Genomic DNA, 11,315 nt, shown 5'->3' with positions numbered 1-11,315 from the left:
ACCAACAATGTGGTCAAAGGAGCTTTATTTGGGCTTGATTTGGGGCCTTCCAGACCATGGCTCACCCACCATCCTATGTTAAAAGCATATCTAGCCATGTTCTTCAGACCAATTCATGGTACTCCTTTTTTGGTGGCTCACTTATGTTTAATGGTTAATTATTTAAAAAATTGGTAGAAATCCAATCCTAGGAGTGTGTGTAAGTTTTAAGGATTGTTTTGTTTTGATTGTAAAAATATGATTAATTAAATTATTTGTGAGAATGATAAATTATTATTTTGAATTAAAAGTTTTTTTTTTTTTTTTTTTTTGTTTTTTTTCACTACCGTTAGATTGCTAATTGTCGATCTCCAAAAAACTTGCCAAAAAATTGTCGGAGGTGGCTAGTGGTATGGACATATAAATAGATTAGGTAGACAAATATGTGACATATGAATAAAGAGGTGGATAATATATGGACAAATAGGTTATACTAAGTAGATATGTGGAATAACGGACAGTTAAATAATATCATCTTTCAAATTGTTAGCTTTAAAAGATTAGAGTTTGGAACTATTGCTCAAAAATTTTAAAATTGAATTTATGGCCCTAGTGCTCAGTTAATTATTCTACTTTGTTCCTCAAAGTATGTGATTTGTTACACTTTTTAGTTCTTGAGTAAGCGTCATTGAAAATCAGTAACAAGAGGGGAGATATTTTTAAAATTTTATATGAGGTTTCAATAAAATTAAAATGACCAAAGATACACATGATTTAAAAGCATGCATTTTGTGACATTTGCATTCCTAAAATATGAATTGCTTCATTGTTTAATTTTATAGGATTTTTTTTATATAAAATTCAAAAAATACCCTTTATTCCATTACAGATTTTGAACAATATTGATTTTAGTGACTAAAATGTAATATATTGTATAAAAAAAAATTTGAGAATTAAATTGTTATAGAATGCATATTTTGAATCAATAGTTTTGTTAAATATGAGCCATAACTTCAATAACTTTCTTGATCATTTACAAAATTCTGGAAAAATGTGGTAATTATTTGTAATACGTGGTGAGATTAGAAAAAACAAAGAATTATTGAAATATGCAAAATAAATTAGAGATTCATTTGCTTGATGAAAATAACAACACGAATAAGAGAGATTTTGAAAAAAAAAATAAAATCAATTTATTTATTTATTTGAGTGTTAAAAGGGGTGTTTTGGTCTAGTTTGAACTCAAAAGAAACTAAATGCACAGGTACTTTTATTTTCACAAATTAATTTTTCTTAGTGCATACATTTAATTTACAGCTTTTAATATGCACATTAAAAAAATTTAAAAAAATCTCGGTACACATCTCTTTATTTCAATAATACTCTCATCTTCAATTTCAAAACCCCAATTTTTCTTCCATCCACTCACCTCTCTTTCGCCGCCTTTGCCATCACTCTTAGTCCTTCATCGCCACCACCACTGCTACTCCCAGCTCATCCTCTTCCATTCTAGTCCTCTATAGTTGTGGCGGGGGACTTGTTGGAGTGTTTGGTTCATAGCGGAAGGTGGTTGCATGCGAATGGGAAAAGAGGTGACGAGAGAGGATGTTGGAAGAGAGATGTGGTGCTTGTGATAGAGGATAGAATTAGGATTTATGTAGAAGAAGATAAAGCTATTATGGTATTTTTATTCTAAAGCAAAATTATATTAAAGAAATTTTTAATTAAATATGTGAGAGAATTAGTATGTAGAAATAAAATTATCCTAAATGTATCCAAGAAGATGCACCCCACTTTTTATTATTTTTTCTAATGCCATTATGCCTTTAAATTAACTTATTAAAAAGGACACGATTCAAAGCCTTAATCCCTACCATTATTCGCTCCTGCAGTTCTGCTGCCACTATCACTGGTAGCACCATAGCTCCCTTTCTATCTTGTTTCGCCACTACCCAACCCCTTTGGCTAGAAGTGTATAAATGGCCCGTGGGCGGCCCAAAGCCCACCCGTGGCTTGGGGCCATCCAATTAGGCCTAGTTAGACTTGGGTCCGAGCTCAGCCCGAGATCCTGGGCCTGTGCCATTATTTTGAAGCCCAACTCGGCCTGTGGGTCGGACCCATTGGCTCGCTCAAGGCCCATTCAAAACTCGGCTCGAGGCTTGCCCTGGCTAAGGTCTAGTATCATTTTTGGTGGAAAAAAATAAAATTTGGTGAAAAAAATAGAAAAAAATTTAAAAAAATGTTTAATCCTTGCCCAAGCCCGAGCCCACTTACTCAGCCCACCCAAGGCTCGAATACCCTATAGGCCTGGACTTGGGATTGGGCCTAATTTTCTGGCCCATGGCTTAGCTCGAATTTTGGCAGGAGCCCGCGAGACCCAACGCCAAGCTCGGACTCGAGTGGGTCGAGCTGGGCCAAATTTACACCCCTACCTCTGGCCACCACGTCCAAACCTTCACTTTCCCCAACTCTTTGTCAATCTCCCATCCCTCCTCTTCCACCACCGAGCCACCTCCATTGCTGAATCTCTTTAACTCTCACCGACCCCACCCTTCCCTTTTGCCAGCCACCCCTCCCATTCTCTTATTTTTTCTTCTCCTCCTCCTCATTCTTCCTCCATCTAAACCTTAAAACTAAAAACCCTAGATCTAGGGTTTGCAGTGGAGAAGGTAGGAGAGGGGGGTTCACGAGTTGCAAAGGTTAATAAAGAGGGGGGTTTGCGAGTTGTAGAGGGGGAATAGGGGGTTCACGAGTTGCAAATGAGGTAGAAGGGGCTGGGAGTGGCAAGGGGCCTATTTGTGAGAGTAGTAGAGACAATGATAAAGGAAGGCGTTTGGGAACAACTTACTTGAGCTGACGGGGCTAGTTTAAGGGTTTTCAGAGATTAGGAAGGTATGGTCGAAGCTAGAGTTAAGGTTGGAAAGTTGGTTGGGATGGGATTGAGATTGTTTGGGGCGTACAAACGACAAAATAAGAAATTGAAATACAACAATGATTCATCCCCCCTTTTCCCCCCACCTCCTTTGACCCCTCTCTCTCTCATTGGTTACATTTTCTTTTTCTTTTTCTTTTTTTTCCTGCTCCTCCAATCACCACCCACCACGTGGCAAAGGGGGTGAGGGGGTGACCCTCAAAAGGGGGTTCCAAGCATTATTCATTGAAATATGAGTTTAAAGTATCTTAAGAAATAGGGTGCCCAATTAACTTCTTTCAATGCATTTATAGATCCCCTTGAAGATGAGTATTGAAAATTGTCTCCAAACATATATGAGATTAAACTCAAAACACGGTGACTATTGAAAATTGTCTCGAGATTAAACTCAAAACACAACAATGTGAATGTGATGAGCAAAAGCCACAGTAATTCACAATTTTATTTGGCAATCTCTAAATAAGTTGTCCTTTTAACCAATCAAGTCAAAAGTTAAAATCCTTTTTGGTCTGAATTAGTAATTGACCTTTTAGTTAAGGGCTTCACAATACTTGAGGGAAATGTGATAATTTTTCACAAACAGCATAAGTTCGAAAAGACTAACAAACTTTCTCCATTATCAAAAAAAAAAAAAAATTATAGCAATTAGCAAGAAATCACATCAACTTTTTTGGATTCTAGAAAAGCAAACAATGACCGAAAAAATAGCCCCACCTAAGTGAGAAGTTATTTGATGGTCCTGAGGCAGCGCCACGTGATGCTCCATGTGTATTGTGATTGGTGGAGGGATAGGACTCACGATTTTGTGTTGAGTGATTGAGAAACATGATGAGATATGGCCACGTGATGCCCTAGACCAACAAATAATTTTCCAGCTAAGTGCCCAACCATGACAGCTTACAAGTTCCATGAGATATCACAAATTTGTAATGCAATGCTGACAGAAAGAGACCACAAATGGGTGGTGAAAATTGAAATACACATACAAATCAAGAATGTATGAAAACAATGCCAATTAGGCAAAAACCTCAAAACACCAAACAACTGTTTTTATGTCTTCACAGTTATTGTCTGAAACAACTCCGCTTCCATTTCAAGTCTTTGGAAGGAAGAAAATTCAAAGCTCCGAAGCAGAAAGAAAAGGAAAGAAAAGAAAAAAGAAAAAGAAAATCAGTGTATGACAAGATGTTCTAGGATCTCATGGCATGATCTGGGCCTACAGGCCTTGATCAATGAGGTAATCTCCCAGCCTCTCAACAACCATGTTGCACTGTCCAGGAGTTACAGGCTCCTCGTATATACCAAACACTAGAGCTTGCCCAGTCTTCTTGATAGTGAGTCCTCCTGATCCCTGCAAAACCCAGTACAAACATTTCTCTTGTTAAACAAACTGTGCACAAACAGGGAGAAAAAAAAATGCGGACATTATGTCCGTCGCTGACCATTCATTTGGACGCGATTCTTAGCAACATTCTAACTGGAAATGGAACAAAATTATAGCAGAGAATAAAATGTGCTCGATATTAATTACTTTATTGAATATTGTAACAGGACAAACGCAAGAATAGAAGGTTGTTGGAGTATGATTGCCAAATGGGTTGGAGCATCATGATGTGTATACATCAGTGCAGAAATGGTTAAATATTAGAAAATTAGTAAGTGTATTTAGAATAGGGGTAATTTCATTCCAGTGTATATTTAGAAAAATATTTACAGATTAATTGTTAACATATGCATATAATACTATATATGATAGTATAATTGTTAAATACTATATATGATAGTATGTATAGATTGTTGTTAATATAATATGTTACCACTTATAGCATGTATATAATATAGAAAGATAGCTTTCGGTTGCTTTCGGTCGCCCACCATCTTTCGGCGTCCTTTTTCTTATTTTATTAAATTACATCATCATGATGTTCTGTATCCGAGCTCCTATATTATGGAGTCTCTATTTTGTTTCTGATATAGAGTTAATATAACAGAATTCTCTTTCAATATTACTCTCTCAACTCTCTCAATCTCTCTTTCATGGTATCAGAGCGAAGAGTGCCATCAAGAGGTGTAAGACGACTCTGAGACTCCAGGGGAGTGGAGGCAGTCTTGCAATCCGTAAGACCAGCGCGGGTGAATATCGTGCTCTTGCTGATACTACTCAGGAACTTCTCTGGCTTCGTTGGCTTCTTACTGACATGGGTGTTTCCCCCTCTGGTGCTACTGCCCTCTTTTGTGACAATCAAAGTGCTCTTCAAATTGCTCACAATGATGTTTTTCATGATGGCACCAAACACATTGAGATTGACTGTCATTTTATTCGTCAACACGTCACTCATGGTACTGTCCATCTCCATCCAATCTCCTCTGCTGATCAACCTGCTGATATCTTCACCAAAACCCATTCTCCTGGTCGCTTCGTTGAACTTGTCTCCAAACTCAAGTTGGTTGATGTTTGTCCTCCTTGAGTTTGAGGGGGGCTGTTAACATATGCATATAATACTATATATGATAGTATAATTGTTAAATACTATATATGATAGTATGTATAGATTGTTGTTAATATAATATGTTACCACTTATAGCATGTATATAATATAGAAAGATAGCTTTCGGTTGCTTTCGGTCGCCCACCATCTTTCGGCGTCCTTTTTCTTATTTTATTAAATTACATCATCATGATGTTCTGTATCCGAGCTCCTATATTATGGAGTTTCTATTTTGTTTCTGATATAGAGTTAATATAACAGAATTCTCTTTCAATATTACTCTCTCAACTCTCTCAATCTCTCTTTCATTAATGATAAACTTTATACATATTAAAAAGTAAAATTATAAACTTTACCGTGCATTTGTAATTAATTTTTACAGAAACTTCTCACATGTTATTTTCCCTTTAGAATATAGTACTATGTGCAATTGCAAAAGTTGTTCAATATATAATTCCACTGAAACACATCTTTAGCTAATTCTAAACACGGGCCCTTCCACTATTCCCCATGGCACCGGCTAAAGACTTGCAGGTTTCCAACTCATGGTTATCAAATAAGTTAACAGGTCCATAAGTCCATCAAATTATATGTCTATAATGTCCAAATTCAGCAAATGTGGAATCATACCTTGTATGTATGTAAAGGAATATACATAATATAGCCAGACAAAGTACATGTGCAGGTATATATGGTCAAGAAAATACTTCTATACAGCATTCAAAATTAAAATATAATGAGTCAGGGAATAGAGGTAGATGGTTTAAGGGAGAGAGAGACGATAAAAAGAATGTCTAAATTAATTTTTTTTAAAAAATGCTTAAGCCTTCACTTTGGCCTCTAGTTAGGATTAAGATGTTCACCACAAATACATGCTTAGATGAAAGTTTTGTTGAGAAAAGCTGAGCCAATAATTTAAGTTATGCAGGACACTGCTACTCAATACAAGGAGATCAAGGAGCATATACATCACCTTTTTTCCACGGATGACAGCTCCAGGCTCTCCTTGGATGACCATGTACTTTGTGCCCGCTAGGTGTAACCCTGTAGGGGCAAGGTGGCCCGGTTCAGCAAAATCAGTCATGATACCAGTGATCTCTGCAGGCTTAAACTGCATTGGTAGAATGAGAAGACATTTCAAAACTAACGTCAGTCGAAGCTCGCAATTTACATAAAAGAAAGAAAGAGGCAATTGCATAGATATCAATATATAAAAACAAATACATAAGACAGCACCAGTGAATGTGATCAACTATAAGATCAGCAATTAAGGTAAAAAACAATCATGAATCAATCATTACAATGGGCATGAACATGTAGGCTTCAGTTAACTGTAAAATTTTAATCCAGTAAAGACAGTACCAGAAATCTCCCAACAAAAGGAACCAAATTCCCAATTGTCTACAAGAAAGAAAATAATCTGTCTGTCTGTTTTAGTTGGGAGTTCCAGAAACATAGAATAGCTACACACTTTTGGAAAATTGGTTTTAACAAATAGTTTTTTGGCCAAATTTGGGATAAAACAAAGATGAGATCCACACATCTTTCACAAAGGGTCTGAGTTGTAACGTGTTCACCTTTGTGTAGATGAATCACAAACTTTAGTTTGGTCAGCAAAACCATTAAGGAGTGAATGAAAAATTGACTTAAAAATCACCCATTGAACATTGGTTGAAGAATGGTAACTAATATTTGTAAGCTTTGTCCACATTGATTTTCTGTGAAACAAATGCGGGAGGACTTAGCCAGAGTGGACTAGACCGCGTGAGCGCTGCTGCTGCTTCGCACTGGGTCGGGTATGGGTGTGGGTTATTCTGTCCTACAAGGCAGATGTCCAAGAAGCCCTAAGCACCAATGTAAGGGACAAATTCCTGTCTTAAGGTCCTATACTTAAACACTAGCCAAAAAGTTCTAAGCAGAGTGTAAGGGGACGAACTATGTCTCGAGGACATAGTAATGATAGTGTTAAACACTAGCCAAGCAGTCCTAAGCACCAGTGCAAGGGATGAATTCTGCCTTTAAGGAGTGTTAAACACTAGCCTTGATGTACGGTTTAAGTGTTGAATACTGGTCAAGAAATCATAAGTACCAATGTAAGGACAAATCTATATTACTAGAAAACGCTAATACTCTAGCGAATTACGTATCGATACACACATTCCCAAAAATATGGTACACTTTTGTTCTAAAACGGTAAATTTAGTGATCCGAAGCGATTCCAAATTTTTTTCTAATATATTTCTTTAAATGTTACCTTAGGAGAAAAAAAAAATATATATATATGAACCAAAATCTAAGGTGAGTTAAGTTTTGATAAGACAAAAATATAAAAAATGGATCATAATTTTCATAGAAATGATTTGCTACATGAAAATATATATATTGGATGCCTAATAGTTAAAAAGAAAACTATTCTAAAAATACCTTAAATTCTTTGTATAATATATATATATACAAATCTACTCTTATCGTATCACATTTTAGAATATGTAGTGTACAAGTTCCCATTCATGTTTCATGTACCAGAATGATTCAAGTTTTAGGTAACATATGGACAAATTCTATCTTAAAGGATATAGTGTTAAAGTGGCACATATAGCACTGTTTTCCCAACGCACGCATATCCCTTATTTAATATTTCACAAAGACCAGACTGGCCTTACGATGTGTTAAGAAGAACAAAAGGCTCTAAGGGCTCTGTTCATGGCTATAGTAATTATTCTCATGAAACTATACACGAATACAATAATGAGCTTTCATCAATAACTGGAGAATGATATGCAAACCATTTTCTCTGGAACAAACACAAAACATGAACAAATATTCCTAGGAGAAAAACTAGAGCTTTTGCTTAGAGAATTTATAAAGCATGACGCTGACAAAAAGGATGCGCAAAGCTCAGGTTGTGAGATGATAAAATCAAAATCAAAGCTTTTACAAAAGGGGGAGTACAAAAAAAAAAACGTAGGAAATGAACATTTTTTAAAATTTATGGACATACAAGTATGAGTGGACAAACATGTTTGTACTTTATAATAAGAGTACATGTGTTCTTTTAAACTTCACTCGACATCAGGCCTAATCTAGTCATCTTAAGTCCGACTCTAAAATAATTTCTAAATCCCAAACCCACCCACTTAACCTAATAGATACGGATTATTAATTATTATTATTTTTTTCCTTGAAGGGTTATTAAGTTATTTAGATCCTCCTAATAATTATTTAAATAACGTTAACAAAATTCAATTATAAAATAATTATGATATTTTAACAAATTCCTAGAAAGAAGTATATATATACTTTTATTGTCTTTTCCACTTTGCTTGGTTCTCATTTTTTAAAAACAGTTTTCAGAAAATTCTACACTTTTATTTTTAGTGTTTTTTTGTTTTTACTGAATTTTTTTAATATCTTATGCAAATTTTTTACTTTTTAGACACACCTAACATAAATACACCTAAAAAGTAAAAAAATTGTAAAAAAAATCTTTTAAAAATTCACTAAATACCAAAAATACGAAAAAAAATACAAGAATTTAGTACATTTTTTGTATTTTTATGTATTTCTTAATTTTTTAAAATATTTTTTTACAATTTTTTTATTTTTTAGACACTTCTAAGTAAGGTGCATCTAAAAAAGTAAAAAAAATGTTTTAAATTTTAAAAATATTCACTAAAAACAAAAAAACACGAAAATTAAAAAACTCAATTTTTAAAAAACTTAATCCAGAAAACTCAAACCAAATACAGTGAAATTTTTCTAGTTTATTTTATAACTAAATAATATAAAAATTAAAATTAAAATTTTATGAATGGGTGGGATGGGCCTAGTCTGGCCAGACAAAAACTCCTTATTCCAAACTTAGCCCAAAAGTTAAATGGACTCAAAGTTTCAGCCCAATTCAACCCTATGGATTAAATATTTATCCTAAGCTCTAAAATAAAAGGTTGGGCCAGGTCATCGGACCCATGGCCACTCCTACAGTATAAGACTCAATTGCACAAATCTCAAATCTATGTGTGTTACCACTTGTACTTTCATGTGTTTTGAACCACAGAGCCAACACTGAACTCGCCTTCAAAAGCAAGCCCAGGTTAGATGTAATATACACACACACCCAACTGGCTATCCGATGTGGGATAGCCCCGTACTTTCATGTGTTTGATACTATTTTTTTTCACTTTTCACTTTTTTAACATTCTCCCTTTACAAAACATGAGCAGCATGAGGCTGGTATCTTCACTCCAGCCCATTTTCTCAAAAATTCCATAAAAAAAAAAAGAAAAAGAAAAAGAAAAAGAAAAAAAAGGAAGAAATGAAATGAATTTTCCATTATTCTCAGTGCAAAGAACAAAATTTCTAAAAGAGTAGTTCGAGATATCAATCAAAATTTTCTAAAGTGAACCGCAATTGGCAAAATCAGAGTACAGCATCTCACATTCACATCAAAACTCTACTAATTAAATAAAAAATGACAGCCAATTAGCAAAATTATAATTAAAATAAACCCAAATAAAAAAGGCAAATACTAACAAGTGACCTTATGCATTATTTAATGTTGAGAAGTATGTATAAAGCGTTTTGAAAATATATAAAACTATTAAAAAATATTTAAAATTTTTATCTTTTATTTTGTGCCCTATGACACTTATTAGCAAGACCGAATAAAAAATGTTGCAATACCACTTGATTTAAATCATGCACATTTCTATTATCACACACCCCAACCCAATCAAACCCTATCCTAAAAACAAAAAAACTATGTGGCGTCAGATTATGGTATTATTGTATATAATTCAACATTTTAAATTGATCAAGTGATACTACATTCACATAATCGAAACTCTAAAAAAATCAAGAGATTTGGAGCTTTAGCAAAGTCATTATATTGAAACATTATAATGTCCTAGCTACGAATCAACAATGCAAGAAACAGAATACACAGATCGATCCAAAAAAATCAAAAATTCAAGATCATAAATGTTTAAACCGATCAAAATATACAACTTCATGAAACAACGAGATCAAACCAAAGGTAATCAATCACAAAATACAAGTCCAATGGATAGATCGAGTCAATCGGCAATGTAGATGAAATGCTAACGCTATAGCGAAAGGAAAAATGTGTATGAAACTAATGCTGTGTTGGGTTAGAAAATTTAAAGAGATATTTTAAAATGAAAAAGGAAAACGTGTGCAAAATTAGATGAAATATAGATATATCTTATTTTTATTTTACTTATCTTTTCTCTTTTCGTTCTAAATCTTTTTCCAAATCTCTCAACCAAACAGCGTTAGTGAAATAAACGTATATTTTATTTACATTTTATCTATATATATATATATATATTTTTTTTTTTCAAATTCCCAACCAAACGCAACGTAAATATATGAGAGAGAGACCTGAGGAAAGGAAGAGCTCTGAGCCCAGACGCTGCCGTCGTGGCCGATGATGGCGGCGGAGGCGAGGTGTTGGCTCTGGCCATCGATATCAGACATCAAGTGCTCGTCCACATATGTCTGCCACGACATTTTTACTCTCTCCCTCTAAAACTATCACACACGCTCTTTCTTTTTCTAGAATCAACTTTGTGGTGGTGGTGGTGGTGATTATGGTTTGTGAGTTTGTTTGTTTGTTTGTTTTTTTTTTCTGTTTTTGGGAAGGGAGGAATATAAATAGAGAGAGAGAAGAGAGGCTAAACTGGGGGGTGTTATTAGATGATTCATCACCATCTTCTCTGTGGACCGTCCGTTCCCCATTCCGATTCGATTGAATTAGTGCCACTCACGTCCCGCCTTTATTCATGGACACAATTACACACTCATCATTGCCCATTATCACACACCCAATTTCTTATTACATTCATTAAAAAATAAGAAAATTTACCAATAAATTTTATATTGAGGAATAGTGA

At 34.6% G+C, this 11,315-nt stretch overlaps 1 protein-coding gene across 1 annotated transcript; it reads right to left on the bottom strand.

The window, feature by feature from the left end:
- Positions 1-3,907: 3,907 nt before the first annotated feature.
- On the bottom strand, positions 3,908-11,072 carry LOC114285322 (profilin-2). Its single transcript, XM_082902916.1, has 3 exons — positions 10,804-11,072; positions 6,374-6,511; positions 3,908-4,262 (listed from the first exon to the last, which is right to left on the bottom strand). The coding sequence occupies exons 1-3, from the start codon at positions 10,930-10,932 to the stop codon at positions 4,128-4,130; spliced, it is 402 nt and encodes a 133-aa protein (XP_082759042.1). The 5' UTR covers positions 10,933-11,072; the 3' UTR covers positions 3,908-4,127.
- Between the last annotated feature and the right edge of the window lie 243 nt (positions 11,073-11,315).

This window comes from Camellia sinensis, chromosome 13, assembly GCF_055761805.1.
Source record: "Camellia sinensis isolate YWXY chromosome 13, ASM5576180v1, whole genome shotgun sequence".
NCBI lineage: Eukaryota > Viridiplantae > Streptophyta > Magnoliopsida > Ericales > Theaceae > Camellia > Camellia sinensis.
This window is presented reverse-complemented; position numbering and strand designations above follow the sequence as displayed.